Raw genomic sequence first — 27,020 nt, 5'->3', positions numbered from 1 at the left:
GGCAATCCTGATCGGATAACCGATACTGTGCCATACAAATTGGTCCAACTCAATCCATCACTCAGCCAGTTTTATCTCTCATTTTGGCGGTCCAACAAGCGCAGCCTGCACGGAAAATGCAATTGCCACTCCAAAGAAGAGTAATAAATCATGTTGCAGCCACTTTGGGGCAGACTTGTCAAGCCTGCAGAACTGTGAACAAATTAGCCTGTACTCGTTTCAAATTAATGGATCATTTTCCGGGGCTAACATAAACCATCCCTTCCACTCTCTGTACCTGAGCAATATCCGTTTCCATATTCTATTTAAATTAGCACTAGGTATGAAGGAGATTAGTGATGTATAGAATGTATGTATGCCTGGATTAGTGATGTATGGAAGTGAGAGCTGGACCATAAAGAAGGCTGATCGTCAAAGAATTGATGCTTTTGAATTCTGGTGCTGGAGGAGACTCTTGAGAGTCCCATGGACTGCAAGAAGATCAAACCTATCCATTCTGAAGGAAATCAGCCCTGAGCGCTCACTGGAAGGACAGACCCTGAAGCTGAGGCTCCAAGACTTTGGCCACCTCGTGAGAAGAGAAGACTCCCTGGAAAAGACCCTGATGTTGGGAAAGATGGAGGGCACAAGGAGAAGGGGACGACAGTGGACGAGATGGTGGGACAGTGTCAGAGAAGCTACCAGCATGAGTTTGACCAAACTGCGGCAGGCAGTGGAAGACAGGAGTGCCTGGCGTGCTCTGGTCCATGGGGTCACGAAGAGTTGGGCACGACTAAACGACTAAACAACAACAACAAGAAGGTTCACATACACCCGCTGCCTTGCAAAGGATGCTCTGGCCGAGGCACCAAGGACCACAAGCCCCGCCCCTTCCCTCCCTCCTCCCTCCCTCGCCTTCGCCCCGCCCGTTTCAGAAAGGGGCGGGCCTTCCTTCGGCTCCCGCTTCACGTGACTGGAGGCCTCCGCCTTCCTTCTCTCCAATGGGGAACCTTCACTTCTCTCCGGCCGCGGCCCCGAGCTTGGAGAAAGAGAGGGCGGGGAGTCACGTGAGCAGAGGGAGCCTATAGCCGAGCGGGCTGGCGGCCGCTGGGCGGGAAAAAAGGAAGGCGGTGGGGGAGGGGCAGCGGCTGCCTCTGAGGGGAGAAGCAGCGGCAGCGCCGACCCTCAGCAGCCGCCTCCGCCGCCGCCTGAGGGACCCGGCGGGCTGGCCTGGCCGAGGCTCGGGACGGACGGGGCGGGCCGCTGCGAGCGGAGCCATGTCCATGGAGGACCCCTTCTTCGTGGTGAAAGGGTGAGTGGGCGCCGAGGAGGGCAGGCCTCTCTCTCGCTCCTCGAGGCCTCGCTCTCCCCGGGGTGGTCGGCCTGCGCCCGGGAGGCTCCCGGGGACTCCGCGGCCCACACGAGGAACCAGGGCCGGAGGCGGCCCGGAGACGTGGAGAGCGCCGCTCTCGCGGTCGGATCCTGCCGCCCTCCTCCCCGCGAAGGGGCAGCTGCGAGGGGCGGACAGATTTAACTGATAAATGATAATTCATCAATAAGCATCGTTATATTAGCTGCTGCTACTACTACTACTATTATTATTATTATTTAACAGCAGCAGTAATAATAATAATCATCATCATTATATAAACAAAAACAATTATTATTTGACAACAGCAGCAGTAATAAGAAGCATAATAATAATAATAAGCATCATTATATAAACAAAAACAATTATTATTTGACAACAGCAGCAGTAATAAGAAGCATAATAATAATCATCATCATTATATAAACAAAAACAATTATTATTTGACAACAGCAGCAGTAATAAGAAGCATCATTATATAACCAAAATAATTATTATTTGACAACAGTAATAAGAAGCATCATTATATAAACAAAACAATTATTTAACAACAGCAGTAATAATAATAAGCAGCAGTATATAAACAAAACAATTATTTGACAACAGCAGTAATAATCAGCAGCAGTATATAAACAAAAACTATTATTTGACTGCAGCACTAATAATTTGCATCATTATATAAACAAAACAATTATTATTTAACAACAGTAATAATAAGCATCAGTATATAAACAAAAATATTATTTAACAACAGCAGCAATAAGAATAAGCATTGTATTAACAACAATAGTTGTTATTACTGTTATTATTTCACAACAACAATAGTCACACTGCTACTAATGACTGGGCTGCCATATTTTGAGGGGCAAAAAAGAGGACGCATTTGCCGACTTCTACTTTAACCATGGATCCCTTTGACAACATTTTACATACCCAGGAAAGAAAGAGGACATATGGCAACCCTAATTGGTGGCCTGATCGAGCAGGGCTCTTAACTGTGCTGTGAGGACAGGGTGCTGGGCTTGGATGTATGTTGCCTCGGGACTGATAGATTTAACAGATAATGATAGCAGTAATGACAGTGATAATAATGATAAAGTTAATACTACTAGTAGTAATAATAATAACGACCCTCTTCCTGATGGTTTGCTGCCTGCCCTGGTTCAGGAAGGGTTGCCCGGGTCTGGGTCCTGAGGGGGACATGGACAGCACTGTGGAAATGGCACATTTTTTACTACTGCATTTGCTCCCATTTCCCCCCTCCCATTGTGCGTTCATTCATAGCCTTTTGGTTATAGCCCTCAGGAATGCACCCATCATTTTATGAGCATTTTGCTGACCCATGGGCATTTATGAGACTAAAGACTGAAACAGGGTTGCTGATACTCTGTCATTTTTCGTGTCCATCACGTTTTTTGAAAGATCATCATGTTCAATGAAGGAGATTAAAGTTTTTCATGATGATCTTAATTCTCAGCCTATCATTAGAATATGGATTTGATGGTCACAAGAGTCTCACACATTAGCATCTGGGTTCCCCGAGTTTCCAGCAAGCATATTTTTCCTTCTTCAGAACTAGCTGTGTGAAAGATGGATATAAGTTGAAAAGATGACTCTACAAAGCAAATTATAATGACAAGGTTATGCATTCTTTGAAAGCTTGACATTCAGGGGTTTTAAGGACAGAATCGAAAGTCTGTTTCAATTGAACATAACTTGACAAGCTAATGATTGCCTAGAGATGTTTGTTAAATTTGTAGGAAAATGGGGGGACACACAATTGTTTGTGGCAGAAGGATGAGGATAAGTTCGTGAATGGCAAACTCCCTATTTAGTGAAAATGTTGTTCTAGAAAGTTAAACATGGAAATTAGCATTGTTTAGCAATTTTGAATCTTTCCAACATAGTTTGCCCACAGTTAGATCTGAAGTGTCATTGACATGTTACCTGAAATGAAAGTCCTCAACCCCTCACTCACCCTAACCCTAACCCTGCCTTTCAACTAATTGCTTTTAGATGTTTTTAATTGTAATTGTTGTTAGAATGTTTTAACTGCTTTAGAGTGTTTTTTTGTTTCTTTGTTTTTTGGTGTATCTGTTTGTCACCCTGGGATCCTTTGGGAAGAAGAGCAGGATTTAAATAAATAATTTCAACTTGCTGGATATTGGTGCATTTGACTCCTGTAGGTGATGGTTGAAAGTTTAGGTCAGAATGAATTTCCCTTCAAGTACACTTCTTAAATCCACTTTGAAAGCTTGTCTAGCATGAGCAAAGAGGCAAGAACAGTGCACAAGTTCTATACTGGGAGCCATGTAGGAAGAGCATTTCCAAATATAGAGAACTGGATTAACAGGGACTAGAATTGATAGCTAACTAGAGGTGAAATATGTTTGGCTTTTACCATTTTCAGAAAATTAAGGATTCAAGAAAGGACGTTGTAAAGTGACGTTTGTAATGTTTCTCTTCTAATTGAGGAGAGAGCATTGATATCTCTGAGCTGTATTGAATAGTGTAAACGTTGACTATAATGGTAAGCTGACCAGAAAAGTCTTCAGAAAGTATGTTAGTGAAAAGCATGCTAAAGACCCAGAAACAAGTTAAGTCATCCAGGTCAGTGATTTATTTTCCTAATGCTTACATTGCTGATTTGTACACTGCACATCTATTGCTTTGCATAGTATAGAGGTGGGAAGGTATCTCTCCACTGCACATAGAAAGGTAGCCTTTCATAGACATAAAGGTTCAACTACCCTATCTTGCTGTCTTCCCATAGCTGTTGCAAAAAAATTCACAATTTGGACCTGCAACCACAATTATCTTCTGTAGAAAATCTTCTGTAGATATGCACACAGATTTCTCTTGCATGTGAGAAACATCAGGCTGGGGAGGTAGTATATGACCTGGCTCATATTTGTTGCATACATACACCAGTATTTTCAAGGGGAGGCATCCAATGATTTGTATTTTAATATAGGCAAATAAGAACATTGTTCTATAAGCGCAGATGATCAGCAGTTGTAAGTTGATGTCTGTATATAAATAATTATGAGGCCACCAAGCAAATTTTAATGTTCTATTTTGTTCATTTTTCCTTCACTTCCAGGGAAGTTCAGAAGGCGGTGAATACTGCACAGGGGCTGTTCCAGAGATGGACAGAACTCCTGCAAGATCCATCCACCGCTACAAGAGAAGAAATAGACTGGACCACTAATGAACTGAGGAACAACCTAAGGAGCATTGAGTGGGATCTTGAAGACTTAGATGAAACTATTAATATCCTTTGGGTTTTCAGATGTATAAATACAGAAACCTACATTGTACTTACCCAGATGATTTTGGCACAAAGTTACTCAGTTCAACAAATAAGCAAGTTTTGCTGGAACCAGAAAGTTAATTCTTCTCACACCACAAATTATTCTTTACAGTGTGCGTTCATGTTTGTTCTCCCATATGCTATCATTTAAGATAAGAAAGCATTATTAGAGGCAAAATCCTTTATTAGCTATAATATCTACTCACTCAAATGGCATCAAAATTGTTCAAATTTTAATTCTGAGTGCATTAAGTAAAAGTTTTTCAGTCCAAAGGCCCTCCAAGGGGTGTACAAGAATATAATTTTCTTTTATCAAAAAACCGAATCTGTTGTTAAAAGATGACATATACGCTCAGCACATATCCTGAAAAATGTTTCTAGAATGCATTCCTCCTTTTTTTTTCTTTGTGTAGGAAAAGTAATTGATTTTCAAAGGCCACATTAAGAATGGCTATATGTTATGTAGGAACTGTATTTCAAATATAGTTTCCTTTACTGACTATTCCCAACGCATTGTTGAAGCAAACCCTCGAAAATTCAACCTTGATGCAACAGAGCTAGGAGTAAGAAAAGCCTTCATCACAAGCACACGGCAGGTGGTCAGGGTAAGGTGTTTGGCTTTCCTAAGTCTGAGGAGAAATCACAGCTTTTTGTGTCTTAAAAGTGTTTAGTACGCTTGGTTGGAGCAAGGCAGGTCATAAGGGCCACTTACAGAGCAATCCTTCTCATAGGACAGTCCAATTGTATTTAGGATTGTAGCTTTCATCTTCTAATGTTAGCTAACATTACAAACAGACTTGTACTAATAAAATGTTATACTTTAAAATAAATATCCAGGCATTGAGAAGCTCTTAACAGCTGTTATTGTGGGTAGATGCCTTTTTGTTTGTTTGTTTTTGTTTTTGTTTTGTAAAAAACAACAACCACTGCCCAGTATACAATAGAGCATCTTTATTTTAAAAGTTAGCATGTCTAACTTATGCTAACATCAGAATAAAATTCTTATTCTTTATTTCTTTACTAAACAGGATATGAAGGATCAAATGTCAAACACTTCTGTTCAAGCACTGGCTGAAAGGAAAAACAGGCAGGTCAGTATTGCTGCTAGATTGCCTTCGGACTTGACTGCAGAATTTGTGAGATATGGCTGGTCCATTTGTATTAGGTATGAGCATTTAAAGATTGCGCATTGATCATGCTTCATAAAGAAGCCCCATGTTTTAGAGCATGACTTACATCCTTGCTCAGAAGGGTGCAATGAGCCTGCAAAAAATAGGAGAACATTTTCTTTTGTCCTGCCTGTTTGAACTACCAAACTTTGTTCACACATGTGTGGGAAGGAGGAGTTTGTTTTCCTTATGTCAATCTTCCCCAATGAAGCAAATGCAGCAGTTGCCTACAGATAATTGTAACTCTTGCTTCCCGGAAATGACCATAGTTTTGTATTTTGTAGAATAGATAGGAGCGGGTCTGGGACAGCTTATTCTCCTTTCTCCTCTGCCACAGAGGGGGCAAGGTGATGGTAAGTCAGTCCCCAGAGTCTCTCTTGCACTTACTGACCATGATGGTGGTGGATTGAAGCCCCCTTCCTCTCCTCAGAATTTAAAACAAACAAACAGAAGACGTCAAAGCGTCATGTGAAATTCTGCTGCGGCAGGAAATCTTAACCACATCTTCTGTTGGGAGCTCCCCTGTGGAGCTTGTCCTAGTAGGGCACTGACCACAAGGCCACACTTGCCATTGAATAATTAGGAGCACATTTTAAGGCTACTGGTTGTTCCTTTGCAGTTGTGGCTTTACCTGCTGTTCTTCTTAACGTAGGAAAAGTCAGCTTTCATAGCAATCTGTTTGAAAATCAAAAGACAGTGAAAGAAGAACAGCATGTCAGGTGCACAGCATTCAAAAGAGAAATGCCCAGACACGTTGCTTGACCCTTTTTTAAAAGTCTGGTTCTGGGAATGTGTTGTGATCTGACTGTGAGATTTTTTTCTTTATACGCAGAAACGGCTCACTTGTTTCCCCTTTGTTCACTGATGTGCAGGTCCTTCTGGGAGAAAGTGGAACTCATGGCTGGAGTTCTGGGGCTGACAAGTACGGCCGCTTGGATCGCGAAATGCAGTCGGTAAATTCCCACTTCATTGAGGAGCAGCAAGCACAGCAACAGGTAGAATGTTTCCTATGGACAGCTTCGTCTGGATAGATGCCTTTGCGCGTGTGTGTGTGTGTGTGTGTGTGTGTGCATGCGTGCAAGCAAGCAAGCAATCAGAGACAGACAGCCACTGACGTTGGAGGATTTCCAGAGAAGCTTTGGCCTCAGGACTGATGTGTTCTCTAGGACACACAGGCACAACTTTTCATAGCTCAGTTGAGGAACCGGGATGAAGAGGGAAGGAGTAGAGGAAAGTAGGTGACAGAGGGAAACTCCTGCAGTCCTTTAGGAGATGGATTCATGGGGTGACACTGAATAAAAAGTGACCACTAACCTCTTCCATCTGTTTTGTTGTCTGTGCTCTGGCAACCTCTAAGTTAGATTACTGTGGTGGGTGGGGTTGTTGGGTTGCTTTTGTTTCGTTATCTATTTTATTTTCTCATTTTGTATTTTTATGTTATGAAACGCCTTGCGATCTTCAGGTGAAGGATGGTACACAAATTTAACAAAATAAAATAAAATTAATAACATTGCTAAAGACCAAGTTTACAGCAGAGTTATTATACACCTTCCTGAAAAACACTGGTAATTTACACCCAGTTAAAATAAACACATATTAAAAGGTAAAGGACCCCTGACAATTAAGTCCAGTCGGAGACAACTCTGGGGTTGTGGCGCTCATCTCGCTTTACAGGCCGAGGGAGCAGGCGTTTGTCCGCAGACAGTTTTTCCAGGTCATGGGGCCAGCACAACTAAGCCGCTTCTGGCAAAACCAGAGCAGCACATGGAAACACTGTTTACCTTTCCGCCGGAGCGGTACCTATTTATATACTTGCACTTTGGGGGGTGCTTTCGAACTGCTAGGTTGGTAGGAGCTGGGACCAAGCAATGGGAGCTCACCCCGTCACAGGGATTCAAACCGCCAACCTTCTGATCAGCAAGCCCAAGAGGCTCAGTGGTTTAGACCACAGCGCCACCCGTGTCCACATATTACTGAGAGTCAAAGCAGACGATGCTCAAATGCAAACAAAGGAATCCAGTCTTCCTCCGAGCATGCATAGCTTAATATTGAGGTATCAGTACCTTTCAGAAAGGGAGACGTTCTGGAAAGGGAGTTTGGGACATGAAACTGGGAGCAGACTTTCTGGTTGGAAGTTCTGTACTTTTTCTTTAAAGGTAGTCCTTAGAGCCCTTAATAAGGGACACGGGTGGCTCTGTGGGTTAAACCACAGAGCCTAGAGCTTGCCGATCAGAAGGTCGGCGGTTCGAATCCCCGCGATGGGGTGAGCTCCCGTTGCTCGGTCCCTGCTCCGGCCAACCTAGCAGTTCGAAAGCGCATCAAAGTGCAAGTAGTTAAATAAGTACCGCTCCGGCGGGAAGGTAAACGGTGTTTCCGTGTACTGCTCTGGTTCGCCAGAAGTGGCTTAGTCATGCTGGCCACATGACCCAGAAGCTGTACGCCGGCTCCCTTGGCCAGTAAAGCGAGATGAGCGCCGCAACCCCAGAGTCGGTCACGACTGGACCTAATGGTCAGGGGTCCCTTTACCTTTACCTACAGCCCTTAATGTTAGTTCTTAGAGCAGCCTTTCCCAGCCTTCGGAAATTTAGGACAACATCTCTCATTACCCCTGACTGTTGTCTATGCTGTCTGGGGCTGATGGGCGCTGTACTCCACCTGGAAGGCTTCTCTAGATGCTCAAGAAATTAAGATTGGATGTGTAGGGAGGTGCTATTAGCACTTTAGGCTGCCAATTGCAGTTGCATATCATGAGTCTTAACTACATAAATCCCCTCCTCTTTTCTGGGTACCAGTTAATCATCGAACAGCAGGATGAACAGTTGGAGCTGGTCTCTGGCAGCATTGGTGTATTAAAGAATATGTCCCAGCGTATTGGAGGAGAGCTAGATGAACAAGCAGTGTGAGTATTTGAATATAACATGTTGCTAGCCACTGTGGAGAACAAAGCACTAGATGAGATGAGCTTTTGGTCGCATCCCCCAGGGCTTTTTTAAGTACAGTACTCAGCCAGCACCAAAAGCAATGTGACGAATTCAGTGTAGTGCTATGGCAATTATTCCGTCAGTCCAAGCATTTCAGCTTGCCAAACAGAACAATCTTTTCTCTCCTCCCCTCATATCCTGTTCAGTGAGAGGGGGTGTTGTTTCTCCTGACATCCAGCCCCAAACAAGTTTGGGGTGTGTGCGGCGGGCTGGGAGGAAGAATCCCCGTTTTGCCAAGTGGAAGTCCTTGCGTGGGTTTCTGCTAGCATGACTCAAATTAGTTGAATTCAGCCCTCCAAAATATTCTAGGCCAAGATCCACCAGATTGTCTGGCATTTATCAAGAATATTGACTTTTTCAGTCCTGTTTATTTTCCTGTTATGTGGCAGGTAGCAGGACATAAGATATATTTCTTCTGTTCGACCTGCAGTATTATATGCTAAACCTTGGAAGGCAATGTCACCTTGGCTTGTGTTTCACCTTTAACCTAAGCTTTTGATTATAGTAGTGAAGTGTAGAATGAACAGTCAGAGAGACTCAACTATGTTTGGGGAGGAGGCATGTGGAGATGAGCCTCCGCAGAAGATACTGGAGCATGGGCAGGTTGGGAATGGGCATTCCTCCAGTTATTCGGGTCCCAAGTTGTTTGGGTCTTCTGCAACTCAGTTAAAGACACAAAGCAAAACAAAAAACCTTGGTGGCTCCCACCTTATAGCTATTTCCCCATGTAGTTGCCAGATTTTTGTAACAAACTCTTCTACGCTAAATTAAAAGCTTAGTCTGAGGTACCCTGCTCTCTTCTTGTGGTTCTAGCATGTTGGATGACTTTTCTCATGAGCTGGACAGCACTCAGACACGACTAGATAACGTTATGAAGAAACTTGCAAAAGTGTCCCATATGACCAGTGGTAAGTAGCCTGAAGTGGAAATGGCTGGTGTTAAAATGTTATTGCAGGGGGCTCAACTAGGACATCACCACTCATGAGCAAGAATCGTTTTAAGCTGATACAGGTAGGTGCCAGACCTTGTTTCTTCTGCTAGTGCCATCCAAGCAGACTGCTTGTCCCAGACCTGTAATGGTTGGAATTCTAAGGCAGCTGGTATAGGCCTGAGCTACTCTGGAAACATAATTCATCCTTCCTTCCTTCCTTCCTTCCTTCCTTCCTTCCTTCCTTCCTTCCTTCCTTCCCCAGCCACTCTGGGCGGCTTCCAACAAAAGATTAAAAATACATTAAAAACAGCAGCATAGCACTGCATTTAGAAGAAAGCAGGTGCTATATCAAATCCATTTTAGTGTATATGATGCAGAGTAATTGTTTGTTTCCAGGGACGCATGCAACATGATAGACATACTCTTCATTCACAGTCTTGTGAAATGCCAACTGTTCGCTATCCCTGAGTGTCTTTAGCTGGAGACTGAAGAGAAAAGGCTTTAGAAACCTGTGCTTGAAAAAAAACAGAAAAAAAGAAACCTGTGCTCAGGTAGTTTGACTTGTGTGTCTACCGCTAAGGAGCTTCACAATCCTTTATATCATTTCTATTTTGTGTGTTTTACAGTGGTTGCATATTCAATAACTAAACTTCAGAGATATTTGAATGGTTTGAGGTTTCCAGCTGCTACCTGATTCCCAGAGTGTGGAGTAAAATTGTGTCCTGCTTTTCCTGCTGCAAGTTTTAGAAACTAGATGCAGCTCTGTTTATGTGGAAGCATTTACTTTGGGGAATTGCTTTTCCAGCTGCAGCTGTAGGCACAAGATGAACACAGCTTCTTGAAATTCTTACTGCACACATTTCCAAGCTTCTCTATTTGTTCCTCTTGTTGAGGGATACTAAGAGCAGCAGCTCAGCTGCCATATGCCAGGCCCTTCTGGGATCTTAGTCTTGGAAAGGGATTATGGACCAGCACCAGAGAGAAGGAGGGAATGCATTGTGAATCAAGGAGTTTGCCTACCAAGGAGCCTATCGTTTGTTACATGAATTCTCCTGACATCTGATCGAACTGTTCCAAATACAGCCGTTTCTTTAAAAAGACATATAACAACACCATGTCTACTCTTGCTGCTGGCTTTTCTCACCTCAGTTAGGCTCCTAGCACTGTAGCACATGGAAAGCTTCTTTCATGGCAGCAGAGAACTAATCCGTATGTGTTCTATTGCAGATCGGCGACAGTGGTGTGCAATTATCATTCTCTTTGCTATCCTGCTGGTGGTGCTTATTCTGTTTTTTGTGCTGTGATGGACTGGCACGTCGATACTTTTCCTAGCTTCCTTCTTGATGAAATAATCAGATAACTCTTTCTGCCCAGAGAGAATTCCCATAATAGAAAAAGGATGCTCTTCTGTGAATGGAACACTGGTGACATGACTCACTCGCTCTCTCATGGTTCTTCTGCCTATCCTCATCAACTTTCTTGAGGTGCAAAAATGGAAGACTAACAAATGCCCAAACTCTGCTGTCACTGGAAGCGAAGGTTTTGGGTTTTGGACATTGCTGTTTTTCTGTACTGCTCTGTAAGAGAGGTGGTTCAGCATGGAAGAAACCAATATCTGGCCCCATCTCCATCCTGCCGCAGGTATGAACCTTTTCCAGGAAGCACTCCAGACTCCTTTCTTCCGCTTGTCAAAACAGAATTCTTGGCAATGTTAAACCAGCATGTGCACTCACAGAGAGACATGTCTTGCAGGAAAGCATTCCTTCATGGGCCAGCTACACAGCACTGCCCTGGAAATAAGTGTGGGTCCTCAGTAGGAGAAAAGGGGCAGTAAATGCAGGGACTAAATTCACACTACAGGCATTTTCCGTTTCTCCCCTGGAACAGGAGTTCACAGTTAACTGCCACGTGTAAAGAGCTGTGTGCCACACTGTTGAAATGCTGAATTACAAAAAAGTACACACCTGAGCCTTTAAAACAAAAAAAATCATGCAAGGCAGATAGACGTGTGCGAAAACGGTGGGCCCTGAATGTTGAAAATAAACCTAAGATTAATCTTGGCACATATGAAAGCAGGGCCATTGCTAGTCCTGTTGCTCTAATCTGGGTTGGTGGTGCTGATTTCTGCATTTCATTCAGTGAGGCAGACTTGGCTCTAGCAAGTTAGTATGAATCTTGAGCAAACCTACTGTTGGAGTTTGAACTGTAACCAGACTGCAGGGTCTGACCCCCAGGCAGCTAGAGCTCGACTCCCAATTCTGAGAGCTTTAAACTCAGTTTTAGTGCACTGCAAAGTGGAAACGCTTTAAAGCGTACTGTAGCTAAAATCTTGCCTTTTTTTGCGTGAGAGAAAGTTTTGGCTTTGAAAGTAAGCCTTCTGAAAATAGCAATTTACCAGGAGGGGTTCTGCTCCTTTTTTGTTTCTGCTGCTTTTTATTAACAGCTGCCTCTAATGACTGACTGGCAGATCTAACATTTAAATAACAGTTAAAGGAGAAGAAAAATGGGTTCTGCTCGGTTAGGGCTTCATTCTGTCCTGTTATGCATTTCTTTCCTTCTTCATCTTTTTTCTTTCTTAAACCTTTTGATGTGTGAATAATTTCAATGATGATGTCTTTGCTAAACTGACTTTTTATGGGGGATGTCTGGAAACTGGATGATAGTTTCCCCAATGATTCTACCAGATTTTGAGGGTGTGTGTGGTTTCCATCCCCCTCATGGTTCACTCAAGACGGAAACCTTGACCCCCCCCCCAATGTCCTGCTGGGTGTAGTCTGCTTGCACAGCTGGGATCAGTTTAGGCCCCCTCCTTTTCATCTCTTCCTGAAGCTGCTGGTTGACAGGCATGTGAAGGAGCCAGGCAGCTGCAGTTTCTGCCCCAAGTCACATCTCCCCCCCGCCCCCTGCCGCCGCTGCCAATACATCCTTGCTCTGGGCCTTTCCTCCTGGACTCCGAATCCCTGGACTCCCTTCCGTTCTGACTTGTTTACACATTTAGGGAGGGAATCAGAAGTTGAAGGAGTCAAACCTCAGCAAAGCCAAACAGCGCTGCCTCCACAGCCTTTCAACCAGAAGAGTGATTGCATAAAAGGAGAAGCAGAAATAGTAACCTCTGGTGAGTGGAGTTTACACTCCCCTGGAGAGAAACTGTGATCTATGAAATACGCCAAGAGGGTATGTGGCTGAAACAGCCAGCATTTCCTCCTCTGGATGGATAAGCAAAGGCAGGCTCCTTGAGAGCCTATGGGTGTTATTCCAGGAAAATATCATTAACAGATGACAAGCTTAAAAGAAGCACTACCAGGTCCGTCCATCCCCTGCAATGCACAGCCAGAGCAGAGCAGCGGCAGTGAGCTCGGGCCTTTTTCTAGTTCATGCCAACAGCAGGGAAGTTGAGCAGGCCTAGCTGATGCCCCATAGGCCCTGAGCCCATAACCTAGAAGCTTTTGCAAAGTGCCGGGGTTCCCTGGGAGATGTGGAGAGGTCTATAGGAACACAGCAAGCTGCCTTGGTCAGATCATTGGGCTACCTGGCTCAGTAATAAAAACAATGACTGAAGAAGAAGAGCAGAGTTTGGATTTGATATCCCGCTTTATCACTACCCGAAGGAGTCTCAAAGCGGCTAACAATCTCCTTTTCCCTTCCTCACCCACCACAAACACTCTGTGAGGTGAGTGGGGCTGAGAGACTTCAGAGAAGGGCACCCAGCAGCTGCATGTGGAGCAGGAGGGAATCGAACCCAGTTCACCAGATTACGAGTCCACCGCTCTTAACCACTACACCACACTGGTAGCAGCTTCCCAGTATTTCAGAGAAAGGCCTTTCGCTGCCCTTCTTAGAGACTGAATCTGGGGCCTTCTGCATGCAAAGCACCCGCTCTACTGTTGAGCTCCAGCCCCTCCCGGAGGGGTTACCTGAAGGTAGAAAGTTCATAAGCAAGCCTCTCCATCCATGAGGGTGAGGCCAGGCACCTTACTCCCAATTGTGCTCATGGTGCAGAAAACCTCCTTTTATTTATTTTACCCATAAACAGAAATGGTTGAAAGCTTGACAGTTCTCTTGGCACTAAAACACAAAGCTACCATTTACTTAACAGCTGGAGATTAAGCCTTCAGATAAAAAGCTGGTTCAGGAGTGAGAGTTGTGCCTCGTTCACATATTTCCACACTCTACGGCAAACAGCTTTTAAGTTTAAGCTCTTAACTTTTGAATGGACTGCCTATACACCACCTTTTTTATAAGAGCGTTAATACTGCAATGCTCCCTGAGCTATATATATATATTCGCCAAAGAGGCGAAGTATTGAACTAACAAAAGTCTGCAGCTCTAAATGCACCCCTTTCAATGGCTGACTCCTCAGTACGGCGGTAACAAAGGGGGCTTTTGTATAAGTGGACAACCCTGGTGTGGCTGCCCCTTCAGAACAAGCGAAGCTTTTGTTTTGGACTACATTCCATGAAACAACTAATTTTAGACATGAGGTTAGAAGTCTTTTGAAAATTGCTTTCAGAAACAAAACGGTGCCTCTTACCACCACCACCACGAGGAAGGAAAAAGCTTCAGGTGTTTCCAGCACCGTGAATACAACAAGTTGATCATCCAGATGACAAGAGAGTACTGACCCACCCAACCCTTCCACATGAAGCTGCTATTTTTAATTTTCTGCTCAGTTTTGTATGTGCCTTATTGAGAACTTATAACAGTATATTCCTAATGGGATGAAGCCTGTAAGATAATTGAACTGAGGATGCTTTAGAAGGGAGACATTGATTGTCCAAATTGTGCGCTGAGCCACCCAGATGTGACCGGGGAGAAGAGTTACTGGGGCCCGAGAGAGAATTTTAAAATGTCTGGATCTCGTAACCTCTGGACCTACTTGCTGCCTACCAGGCTCCCCTTTATGTCTGCCCTGGGGGCGATTGGCTCACTCTGACACTGCAGAGATGTCCTTTCATTGTTTTAAGATTAGTTCAGGAAAAGCACTCCTCTGCTCTTCACAGTTTGGAAACGCCTGAAGCCTTGGTTCCTATCAAGCAGGTACATTCCAGGTGGTTCGAGCAACTTAGTCGCTCAGATTTTGCTGACATGCTTGGGCACAGCCAGCGGGCTGCGTGTGACAACAAGCCAGCCGTGGACAGACAGCTGCCTCCTTGGTGTCCCTCCCCGCCCCCCTTTTTCTGTCGCTGTCATCTTTACTCATCCAAAACACTGCTCCATTGTTCACTTATTTTAGATGTATCCAGGCACTCCAGCAGCCATAGCCCTATATGCAAACTACAAGTGGGCAGCAGCTGCTACTTATTTTGGAGTGTGTGTGTGGGGGGGGGGTGGTTGGTTCCTTTGGCTCACCTCTCTGATAGCTGCAGAGCAAACATGTTCACAGCCATACTGGAGAACGCTCACAGTGTTTCGTGGTGAAACATGTTGAATGCTGCTTAAGTCAAATTGCTATTTTCCCTTTGGCTGTTTTTTGTTATAATCCACTTCATCAAGGCCTTGAAAAATGGGGCGGGGGGGGGGGAGAGCAGAGCTCAACCTATACTGGTCAATGGAAACGGATTAGAAGTCAGTTATGGGTGGGGTGGGTGTAGGGAGAAGAGGAGAGGAGAATTCTGCCCCTCTGCCAGGCTCTGGGTGCAGCTCCACCTACATGGGAATGGCATAGGAAAGGCAAAACGGCACAGACTAAAGGAGCTTGTGCCATTTAGGAGGATGACGAGCTGCAATGGAGGAAAGGCTTTGTGTATTTTCAGAGGTCATCTAAAGGAGGAAGTATGGCAGGTGCAGCTTTAGCACCTTCCAAAATTTCCCCAGGAGCTGGTGTTACCATGGCCAACAGCGTGAGCAGCCAATTGGGAAGTCTCCAGTGCAGAACTTGCCCTCAGCCTGGAGGTGCCCTCAAGGAAGCCATAGTCTTGGCCAGACTCCTGCCTCCCAGAGTTTGGAGGCTGTAAAGAAAGGAACTCTTCTTCCTCCCCACCCGCCTTACCTAGCGTTGCGGGCTCAAATCTTCCTTTTTCTCTCTAAAGAAGGGAGGTCCACTATTTATACGTTTTTAAGAAGTGGTGTTTTAATCTATTTCCTGTGCAGGTTTTCTGGGAGTAGAGTATCATGCACCATTCCATTTAACCATTCTGTAGAAAATTTTAATTGGGCATGGTGCTTACGGATGTGCTTTTGCACCTAGACTTTGTTACCACTCGGACTGAATAACTTACTTTGGGCCTGCTATAAAAGGGAGAAACCAACCACAAAGGGGGTGGGGGCGAAACAGCCATTTTGCTTGCAGCAAGATACAAATCAAAAAAGAATATGTGTGTGTGTCTCCTCTGTTTGAAGGTGGGCTCTCAGCACCAAAGATGGTGCTATATAAAGAAATAATCTTTGACGATTGCCTGTCTGCATCGCTTGGGTATCGGGTTCTGAAACTGGTTAGCAGGGAATTCAAACACGGAAAAACATTTGCAGATAACCTTTAAAATGCACTGTGAAGATAATCTGTGGCCAACATTTCCAGTGAGGAAAACCTGTGGGTGGCAAGATAATAACAGGACCGTAGTATAAATTCTCAGGTGAAAACATCCAGGCAGGGGGACTGAGTTTAGCAGTTACAGCTAAATTAAATAGTGCAATCCTGAAATGTCGTCGCCTGCTGTTTCCTGTTCTTGCTGTTGGAATCGTGGTGTGTGTGTGTGTGTTTGTATATATATGTATATCTAAAAGATCTTGCCGCAGTATTAAAAGAAAATGATTGACTTACCACCTGTAGACTTTCAATTGTGTTTCAGCTGGTGGCAGTTTTAAAGTTGTTGAGATTTATTTATTTTTAATTCATTTTGTCTCTAGTCTAAGCACTTAACAGGGCAGATGTCAAACATTCATACTGGCTCTGTTGATACCTATGCTTCATAGACTCACGGAAGCATAGAACTGTAGAGTTGGAAGGGACCCTCAAAGACGTCTAGTCCAACTCTGCAATGCAGGAATCTCAACTAAAGCATCCATGGCTGGGCAGAAGGATTCACATCCAAACATTTGCAGGTAGTACATTTCAGCGTTCACCTTCCCGTGTCATTTTGAAGCCACCAGCTTTTGTAGTTGCCTTTGCCCCCTAAGGACACCTTCCATTTGCCTCCCCTGCACGCATTAGAAGTGAACCCAAGGACACGGTACCCACAGAGCTGCAATAGACCCACAGAAATGTATGCCCCTCTTTCGGATTAACAACCAAGTCTCTCAAGTAAGGCAGGGCTAGTGTGGTTGGCCAATGAGCTGGAACTACCGCTGGGGCAGGAGAGGCGAAGCTGTGAGTAAATATTTGGGAGGGGGTGCTGCTGAAGGGAGCTCAGTCCCTAGGATATGGCGCCTATGATCTGGGATAGCTTAGCTGGTAGAGCATGAGACTAGTCTCAGGGTTATGAGCTTGAGCCCTGTTGGCAAAAGATTCCTGCGTTGCGGTGGGTTGGACTAGATTACCCCAGTGGTCCTTCTAACTCTAAAATTCTATAATTGCATAAACCAGGGAAATCCAGGGAATCTTTCCTAATCCCACCCACATTCCCCGTTCCCCCCCCCCCAAGTGACACTTCTGCAGACCTCCGTGCTCACCTGTGCTTGCCCTATGCACCCTCCCTTCTTGGGCTCCATCCCTGTTTGCCCTCAGCCACCTGAGTTCACTATCAGAGGGAAGGATATACCCAAGAGGGAGCCTCTCAAACCTTCCCACCCTTCAGGGACAACTGAAAGAGAGGCAGCCCTGTCCTCGCATCCCCCAGAATTTCCTCAAAGGGCGGTTGCAAACAGCCACCCGCTCTCCAGGGCGGCAGGAGACAAAAGCAAGATGCCATTCAAACGAGGAGTGGGAGGCTGTTTTGTTCTAGTTCACAGGCTCCTTCCTCCAAAGAAAAGCGCCACAAGAAGCCGAGAGAGCTCTTCCCTCCTCCTCCTCCTCCTCCTCCTCCTCCTCCTCCTCCTCCTCCTCCTCTTCTTCAGGGAACAGCCAGCCAGGCAATCTGTCCAGACACCCTGGAGTCATTAGCATTGGAATATGCGCTTCTGAAGGCAAACAGAGAACAAAAAAGCTGAAGTTACTCATCCAGGGAGCAGGAGCAGCCCTGGAAAGAAGGGGGTGTGGGGTGTGAGAGGCAGCTGGAAGAGCCGAGGCAAAGCTGGAACCGGGCAGGTGGCTTCTTGGCTTGGCTGCCAGCCCAGAATTGTTTGGCACAGAGCCTTGTTTGCTCCTGCGCCCTCCTGATCTCTGCTGTGTGTCAATGGAAGCCATGGGCAATTGGAGCAAGGCTCCCCTCCCTCCTTCCTTCCCTGCTGTCAAGCCCTGGCTGGCTGTGGAAAAAGCCAGCAAAAGCAGGAAGCCTTCCAGGAAAGAGGGAGCAGCACCTCTGGTGGGGTGCCAGCCACGTGATGCGCTGCGGGAAGTGGGGCAGGGCGGTGGGGAGGATTCAGGGGGGTCTCTTGCTCCTGGGGGAGCAGCAGCCCTGATCCCCTCGCCCGGCCTGGTGGCAGGGCAAACGGACAGAAATCTCTTGCAGCCTTTTGTCTCGCTAGCAAAAGCTCATCCCAAATGACAGTGCCATCCTCTGCCCAGAACTTATTTTTTTATTTCATTTATTTACAAGTCTGTATCCCACCTTTTCCTTTCAGGAGCCTGAGGTGGTGTATAGGGCTCTTTCCCTTTCTTTATATTGTCACAGATCTAGGGCAAGTTACTTTTCAATCTTCGTTCTCTTGGATGCTGGCAGTTCTGTTTATCTCCGCTTTAAAAAACGCACACACGCAGTCTCTTGGCACACAAAACGGGGGGGGGGGGGATCATAGCAGAATACTTGAAAAAATTATTTTCTTTTAAAAGGACTTGCCCATTGCCACTATAGACATACATTGTGGGCTGGAAGATACCAAAGGAAGCAAGCTTCACAAGCCTATTGGGGCTGCAGCAATTTTCCTTCTTAGCATTTACAGTGGTACCTCGGGTTAAGTACTTAATTCGTTCTGGAGGTCCGTTCTTAACCTGAAACTGTTCTTAACCTGAAGCACCACTTTCCCTAATGGGGCCTCCCGCCTCTCACCGTCGCGCAATTTCTGTTCTCATCCTGAAGCAAAGTTCTTAACCCAAGGTAATATTTCTGGGTTAGCGGAGTCTGTAACCTGAAGCGTATGTAACCTGAAGCGTATGTAACCCGAGGTACCACTGTATGTCATGCGGCTGTACTCCTACAGCACGGCAAACGCTGAGAGGCATTTGAGCTTATTCTGACACGGAGATCACGCGTGGCTGCCAAAGCAAGTGGAAATTGTCCATTAAGCGAGTCCAGACCCATTTGGATAGAGCCAATCACATATAGCAGTTCTCGAACTCTGTTGCTAGCGTGCTGCAATCAATTACAAAGGTTCCAAACACCCATCCCAAAAGAGGTGGCCGGCTGAATTTCTGAGAATGATTCACTGATTTTGGGAAGGAACTGCCCACTGTCTCTCTGCATGCGTCACTGCTCTAGGTTGACCTGTTTCAAATCATAATGAACGCCCAGACCATGCAGAAACAGCAGAATGCGTATCTCTGAGGGTAGGTGTTGGGGTGGGTACAAGCTCGTACCTCACCCTTACATCGTTAGTACAAAAATATCTCCAAAGACATCTTAAAGGCCTCTGATGATGAGCCATTTGCCTCCCAATCCAAGGATGGCCTCCATCCATGTTGGAAAGGCAGCAAGACTGGCAGTCATTATAACCCACCGGCAGAGGAAGAATGAACAACCACGGGTCATCTCATTAAGAAATGAACAGTGATGTCCTCTTTGCCTAGACACTATTTGCTTGGTTGCTTTTGCAACCAAGTAGGGGCCACTGGGGCCTCAAATTTCAGCAGCACCCTGCGCGATGCCAAAATTCTCTTGTGCTCCATTTTAAATCATAGCTGCCGCCGAAACGATCATACTCCCCAAAATTTGCTCCTTAGCTGTCAAGTGCTCACCCTTGAATCTGCTGATAGCCATAAAGCCTTATGTGCTCTAAAGGATGCACATGTGCACTGGATTATGTGTGCGCATGAGAGATCATTTGCAGAGGGTGATTTGCCATATGTAAATGGGTAGGACAGAGTCTCAGTGTAAGGTTTGGTTCCAGCAGTGCTGTAACGGGGGTGGGGGGGTGGGCTGGCTAGCCAAGGTTGTTTGCCCTGGGCGAAGCCTCCCGGGGGGTGCCATTGAGGCTGTCCGTGCGCAAATGTGCATTGGGTGTGTGTGTCAGACTGGGTCTTTGACCCACGTGAAATAAAGCCTAGTTTCACCCCTGGGTTCCAGTGTAGGTGAATCCTTTTCTCTCTCCCCCCCCCCCCACTTGCCATAAGTAATTTAAGGCCCTGCTGGCTCCAGAGAAAAGCAGCTTGCCTTTCGATACCTTTGGCATACGAATGCTTTGCAGAAGCCGGAGGTGCAACTCCCAGGAGCCTTGCTGGGTCCAGGCAGGGGATCCATTGACTAAAGCATGGGTAGGCAAACTAAGGCCCGGGGCTGGATCCGGCCCAATCGCCTTCAAAATCCAGCCCGCGGACGGTCGGGGAATCAGCGTGTTTTTACATGGGTAGAATGTGTCCTTTTATTTAAAATGCATCTCTGGGTTATTTGCGGGGCATAGGAATTCATTCATCCCCCCCCCCAAAAAAATACAGTCCAGCCCCCCACAAGGTCTGAGGGACATTAGACTGGCCCCCTGCTGAAAAAGTTTGCTGACCCCTGGACTAAAGGGTCACTGGAACACAACCATGGTTCTCAGGTCAAGTCCCTTTCAGACCTAAGAATTAGGAGCCAAATCATTTCTTGGATTTGGGTGGAACTCTTGCAAGAAGCACTGCAATGCAACTGGTAGTTTTCCAAAAATTGTTTTCCTATATGCCATTGTTTTAACTGCTTACATTTGTTCAGGGAAGTTTTTAATGGTTGTTGTTTTCTTGTGTTTTTAATATTTTGTTGGGAGCCGCCCAGAGTGGCTGGGGCAACTCAGATGGGCAGCATATAACTAGGGTTGCAATGTGTCCTCTTTTTCCAGGACACTCTTTTTCAGGGGGGAATTTTCTGCCCAGGTGAATTTTTTAAATTTGCCAAAATGTCTCTGGCTATACTTTCTGGATGAGACATGGACATGGGCAGCTGAAGAATTGCTTTCCTCTTCTCTTCTCCTGCTCCCCTCAGCAATATATCACAGCTTCTATAGCATACATAAAGGTAAAGGTAAAGGGACTCCTGACCATTAGGTCCAGTCGCGGACGACTCTGGGGTTGTAGCGCTCATCTCGCTTTATTGGCCGAGGGAGCTGGTGTACAGCTTCCGGGTCATGTGGCCAGCATGACTAAGCCGCTTCTGGTGAACCAGAGCAGCGCACGGAAACGCCGTTTACCTATTTATCTGCTTGCATTTTGAAGTGCTTTTGAACTGCTACGTTGGCAGGAGCAGGGACCGAGCAACGGGAGCTCACCCCGTTGCGGGGATTCAAACTGCCGACCTTCTGATCGGCAAGCCCTAGGCTCAGTGGTTTAACCCACAGCGCCACTCGCGTCCCTATACATATAGTAGGGGTATTTAAAATGAGAGTCGTCATAGCGGCCTCTTTTTTGCTCTTCAAAATATGGCAACCCTAAAATAAATAACAATAATATTAATAATGTTGTTGTTAGTGTTACTATTGCAAATTGCTTCAGGGTGCTGCATGGGAAGCGATTCATAAATTAAATGAATGAATGAATGAATGAATGAATGAATGAATGAATGAATAGCATCTGTGTGATCTGTAGTGAGACAGCACTCTGCCAGGTCTTCAGAACGTAACCCAAAACATCCAGTCCAAACAAAATGCTTCTAGCATCTGTTAGCAAAAACCTAAGGAAAAGGCAAACGGGGGGTTAACATTGGGCTGCCTTCGTGGTCCTTTTTCAGGAAAGAAGCTTCTGGAAGCCCGGCTGTCCATCTGGCAGCAGCATCCTTCTTTGGCGATCTCTTGCCTGCTTCAGCGAACAATTAACATTTCAGTTGAAGGGCAAGATTGCTCAATATTGCCATTTGTCAGACAAAGGGGTGACCTAGCAAAGCCTGCAGTGGTGGGAATAGTCATTTGTTATCCAATACACAACTAAGGGTCTCACCCAAACTTTTTGTGTGCAAGTGGGGTTTTTTTTACCCTTTGTCCTGGGGAAAGCACTGGGACAAAAAAACAATATTCAGACACAGAGCTGCATGAGCCCTAAGTGGTTACATCAGAAACTCTGATGGCCTCACTAATAAAAGTGTGCCACATAAGCTATAGGTGCCCCCCCCCCTTTTATGAGTCAGTGTAGTGCAATGATGAGGATTATCTATGACTGGCGAGATTTAGGTTCAAATCCCACTCCCGCTTGGGCCAGCCAATATCTCTCAGTCTAACTTACGACATTTGTCTGTTGAGGGTTACAATTGCAAGGAGGGACAAGAACTATGCAACGCCACCTTCAGTTCCTTGGAGGAAAAGCCAGGAAATAAGCTGTAAATCTTCGACTCCCTTGACAATGGCTTACCTGCTCGAAATGATCTGTTGGTACTGAACAGCTAAGCCCAGAGTTCATCTTGAAAGAACTACACTGGCTCCCAGTACGTTTCCAAGTACGATTCAAAGTGTTGGTGTTGACCTTTAAAGCCCTAAACGGCCTTGGCCCAGTATACCTGAAGGAGCATCTCCAACCCCATCGTTCAGCCCAGACACTAAGGTCCAGCGCCGAGGGCCTTCTGGTGGTTATCTCGCTGCGAGAAGCCAAGTTACAGGGAACCAGGCAGAGGGCCTTCTCAGTAGGGGCACCCGCCCCGTGGAACGCCCTCCCACCAGATGTCAAAGAGAAAAATAACTACCAAACTTTTAGAAGACATCTGAAGGCAGCCCTGTTTAGGGAAGCATTTAATGTTTAATAGGTTATTGTATTTTAGTGTTTTATTGGAAGCCTCCCAGAGTGGCTGGGGAAATCCAGCCAGATGTGCGGGGTATAAATAAATAATAATAATAATAATAATAATAATAATAATAATAATTATTATTATTATTATTATTATTATTATTATTATTATTATTATTATCTGGCACACCAAGCGGGAGCTTCCAGCGAAGCCATCAAGAGGCCACATTTTTCTTCTGCAAGTTGTAGGGGATATGACTGGGCTCTGGTCTTCCCCAAGTCCATCAGCCTGACAAAACACCAGCAGAACATGGCATGTGGCTTGCAGCATGTCTCCTCCATGCTCGCCTCTTGCGGCTCTGTGAGTTCCAATGAGCCCAGCATAGTGCAACAGACGGCGATGCAACACACACCTGCTGTAGGCTTCGGTCCTTTCCCCAAAGATGCTTGCCACTGGTGCTGGGTGGAGACCCTGGATTGAAAGCTGCAATGGAGGCTTCCCTGTACTCAGCTGTTCTTCCCATTGAGCTGATCTGAACTTCAGAAACCTTTAGTGGCTGTAGAAATGTGCAACTGGAGCTCCCATAGTGGGTGCCATTTCTTTCTGGAGCCCTGCTTGTTTCTTAACACACCCAAAGGTCAAGAAACGCAAAGCAGCATTATGGCTAGCCTACCCCAAAGAGGATAAAAAAGGATTATGTCGATTTGCAAAACCGCTCTTTCATCAGCGACCGAAGGCCAAGAGCACCAAGTTCTCTCAAAAAATAATTTAATCAGAGAAATACAGTAAAACAAGGTAGAGAGGCTTTCCAGCACGGTCGAGAGCAGCCCACAGGAGTGCTCACAACAGTCGTAAGAGAATCCTCTCCTGTCACAATCAGCTCTTGGCTGCAAGGCTCAGGGGTGAAGCTGGTATTGGGGCCTAGTAGGAAAGCAAAATGGTTTCAACACACACAACAAGAGGGCACATCTTCTTCACCCTGGCAGCAAATCCAGACCTTCGCCTCCTTAGGCTGCACCCAACTCTGGGCTGTGCCATTTCAGACATGAAAGTGGGGGGGGGGGGGGTCATCACAGAACTGAACAAAAATTTCCCTTCATGTAGAAGACTAGCATGCTAGTTTTTTTTTTAGCACGCTGGTTTTCTAACATGCAGGGATTTCCTCTGTATGGAGGAACATTAAATCAAGTGAGCCCCCAGCCTCAAACTGAAATGGTACAGCTCAGACACAAGTTTACCATGCCATGAGAGCTAGGACATTGTCATAGGCTGAAAATGAAGGGGGTAGGAACATGAGGGCCAGGTTAGCTTTTTTAGAGTTGGATAGGGCTGCCTAGTGACTACTGAGGAAGAATTCCCCCAAGTCCAGAACAATACAGGCCACTGGAATCTGCAGGGGCCTCAAATCCTTGATTCTGGCCTGCTTGTAAGAAGAAAACCAAGGCCGTCCACCCTTTTTGCTTCCCAGACTGCGAATGTGTGGCTGCTGCTCACGATAGGATTCAGCTCTTGCTGCTGCCACAGTTTGGGGACATGTACACCACCAACATGAAGCAATTTCAAACCTGTTGTGAATCTCTAAAGAACCCAGATGTTTTGCAAGGGTGCTGAGGGCTCTGTGGTAAAGACGTCAAGCCCCTTTAAAGAACAAGTTCTACGATCCTTTCTGTAAAGAAACTTAGAAATTACAGTTTGCAAGGGCAGGCGAAGATTCTTCAACAGGGACCCTGAGCTCCCCAACAGGACAACTGATGCGCAGATCTCAATGTGGTTTACATTTTTGGTGTAAGATGCTTGTTTACAGCACAGAGGGAGATTGGGAGTCTGCCCAGGCAAGCTACAACCTCCTATAAGGGCTACATGCTATTTCACAGAGGGATGCTGTTTCCATAGCTATCCAAAACAGATTCACTGGCTTCTCAACTCCTGGAAACTTCCTGAGGTGAATACTTGTTGGCAGTGTGGCTGGCTGTGTGCACGCTATACATTTAAAGCACATGACTTTCGCCAAAGAATACCTGTAGCTTGTTAAGTGTTGGGAATTGTAGCTCTGTGAAGGGTAAATTACAGTTCCTAGGATTTTTGTCCGCGCTTTTCTTCAATGTGCTGAACAAATCCACAATATGACGAGGTGGAGCAAAACTCATAAACAAGGTCAAATTGTGCCTTAAATATCTCCTAGGGCCTTTTAAGCTTAGCGTATCAATTTGAAACAACCCAGCACCCTTCAAACTTTATAGAGGAAACATGGGTGCATTTGGAAAGGAGAAGGCAACGCCCGTCACTTCACCCCGCATATGCAGGAAAGCAGCTCAGGGCCTCAATACTCCCTGCTAATTCTTGTTCCTTGGTTGCAGAGGGGCGGCTGGGGGAGGGAAGAGAGAGACCCATATCTTTGCATAAATTAAACATTCAGCGCGCGCACTGGCTTGCATTGCAGCATCATCCAGAGGGCTGGCGGTGTCACAGCCAACATTCAAGTCAGAAAGGCATTAGTACAGAAGTTTGAGCTGGGCTCTGCTCCAAGTCTCAGGCAGGCCCAGTAGGCACGAGAGGCTCCTCTGCACTGTGCAGGGAAAGCGTTACACTTCTTTGCTACCGCCGGACGGGCCTCTGCCTCAGCACTCTAACCGAGAGGGTGTCTGCCCACAAGAGAAGTTCATTGATCTGGGCCAGGCCCAGCCCAGCAACCTTGGCACCGTTCACCTCCAGGATTTCGTCCCCAACGCCAAGGAGTCCAGCATACAGCTTAGCTGTGCTGGCATCTGCCATCTCCTGGACGTAGATGCCTGCCAGGAAAACAAAATGAAAATAACTTTAAAAAGCAACCAGCGCTATTCATGCACGCAGTTTCAGTTCCAAAGCAACAAAATCACTCCCTCTCCATCCTTTTCTTGGTCTCAATGGATCCTGGTTTGAGCATATGAAATGGTCCCCCCTTAGCCGGAGATTTTGGGGATGGAAGAGTCTTGATGTCACATTCCTAAGCAAGATGTTACTACTCAGTGGAGAGGCACAGTGGCCAGCTGCTTCTGTTCATGTGGCATGTGCCATCTCTCAACCCCCAGCAAATTGGATCCTGCGTCTTACCTCCTGTGCCATCGGTGGTCTGTTCCCAAGGCAAGACTGGCAGACTGAGCTCTGGGTTTCAAGAGTACCATCTAGACTGCGGCACCAGCCTACCTAACTCGACTGAGCAATCGTGCCTCACCAGGTCCTATAAGGCCCTTTGAGCTTGCTCCTGAGCTTGAGGATTTTGCTCCCTCCCTTAGATTTTGACTCCTGCCTGGCTTTGACTACACACCTGTTTTGGGCTCACTTGGGCTGATAGCCAGCTCTTCTGACTGCCTGCAGCCTGGCGAGACATGTGCACACCTGCTCATCGATGCACATGTAAGATGAACTGCTACCCTTGTAAGAATGATTCTCTGCACACAATGTTTTAGTAAATCCTCCTTGTGGCAGCCGATCTGGAGGTTCCTTAAACTCCAGTGTCCATCTGGCTGCACATCACGGCGCATAAGAGATGCCAACAGCAGTGGATCAAGGTGCTGAAACCCCAATTCCAAGTTTCCACTGAAGCACCGTGTGCCAACTGGACTGCGTACAGGCATCAAGGGGTTGTAGCTCCTCGACTGAGCTCTCTCCTTGCAGCTCTGATCAGGAATGTGTCTACATGCCCTTCAGTAATGCCTCCGCTATGTCTGCTTACGCGCCTCTCCTCTCTCTCCACACAGCTCAGGATGGATTGGGAGTAAGAAACCGTGGAACCTGAGCAGTAATTCTTAAACGAAGAAAGTTGCTGGTGGTGAGACTCCTGCCTTGACATGTCCTCTGCCTCCCCCTCCTGCTTTTGGAAAGGACTGCTGATGCATTAAGGCAGTCTTTTTATGTAGTGCAAGAAGATCTCAAATCCCATCTATGCTAAAACTCACATGCATTAAGCATCCTTGAAGCTATCTGAGACCCAGGAAGAGGAGTGGGAGAGGATTTTACGATGCTCTTCCCTCCCACTGAAGGCTAGGTTGCCAGGGTAACGGGGGACATCCGAGACCTGAAACGGTCAAAAGGCCTAGGCACTTCTGGTCACCCCTAAGGTGACAGCAGGGGAAGTGGAGAGCAGGAAGACACCATATGTGTTTTCTATCTCATGACCTGTAACCTTTCCTGACGTATGTGAAGATGTATTATGACCCTTCGTTTGCTGCATTTGAACGACTATATAAGCTTTAGTTCTGAAGTGCCTTGGGGCAGACCTTCTAAACTGGCATGGTGTGTGCAGCTCTGCCCTATTGCAATAGCTATAATAAACACTGGGTCCCTAAATCCGGATGCTGGACTTGAAAACA

At 46.0% G+C, this 27,020-nt stretch overlaps 2 protein-coding genes across 11 annotated transcripts in view; one reads left to right on the top strand and one right to left on the bottom strand.

The window, feature by feature from the left end:
* Positions 1–1,092: 1,092 nt before the first annotated feature.
* STX6 (syntaxin 6) lies at positions 1,093–27,020 on the top strand. Of its 3 annotated transcripts, none has more exons than XM_083507234.1 (8): positions 1,093–1,291; positions 4,452–4,621; positions 5,172–5,266; positions 5,690–5,752; positions 6,703–6,825; positions 8,623–8,729; positions 9,625–9,723; positions 26,409–27,020. In XM_083507234.1, the coding sequence occupies exons 1-8, from the start codon at positions 1,257–1,259 to the stop codon at positions 26,458–26,460; spliced, it is 744 nt and encodes a 247-aa protein (XP_083363360.1). In that variant the 5' UTR covers positions 1,093–1,256; the 3' UTR covers positions 26,461–27,020. The 3 variants fall into 3 exon arrangements, with proteins under 3 accessions (XP_083363360.1, XP_083363359.1, XP_083363361.1); XM_083507233.1 differs by lacking the exon at positions 26,409–27,020 and adding an exon at positions 10,970–16,502 and having other exon boundaries at positions 9,625–9,719; XM_083507235.1 differs by lacking the exon at positions 26,409–27,020 and adding an exon at positions 10,139–10,937 and having other exon boundaries at positions 9,625–9,719.
* KIAA1614 overlaps positions 23,423–27,020 on the bottom strand; it is a 39,623-nt gene continuing 36,025 nt past the window's right edge. For all 8 annotated transcript variants that reach the window (XM_083507044.1, XM_083507041.1, XM_083507047.1 and 5 more), the window contains one exon: positions 23,423–25,460. In XM_083507044.1, the coding sequence (XP_083363170.1) occupies positions 25,267–25,460 (194 nt within the window). In that variant the 3' untranslated portion in view covers positions 23,423–25,266. The remainder of the gene's footprint in view (positions 25,461–27,020) is intronic.

The sequence above is a fragment of the Podarcis liolepis genome (assembly GCF_965112155.1).
Source record: "Podarcis liolepis genome assembly, chromosome: 6".
In the NCBI taxonomy this organism is placed as follows: Eukaryota; Metazoa; Chordata; class Lepidosauria; order Squamata; family Lacertidae; genus Podarcis; species Podarcis liolepis.
This window is presented reverse-complemented; position numbering and strand designations above follow the sequence as displayed.

Bases quoted from the DNA above. Each gene is read 5' to 3' on its own strand.
- STX6 (XM_083507233.1), top strand. From the start codon at position 1,257: ATGTCCATGGAGGACCCCTTCTTCGTGGTGAAAGG. The intron at 5,753-6,702 runs GTCAGTATTGCT...ACTGATGTGCAG, and splicing joins CTGAAAGGAAAAACAGGCAG to GTCCTTCTGGGAGAAAGTGG. The intron at 9,720-10,969 runs GTAAGTAGCCTG...GTTCTATTGCAG, and splicing joins AGTGTCCCATATGACCAGTG to ATCGGCGACAGTGGTGTGCA.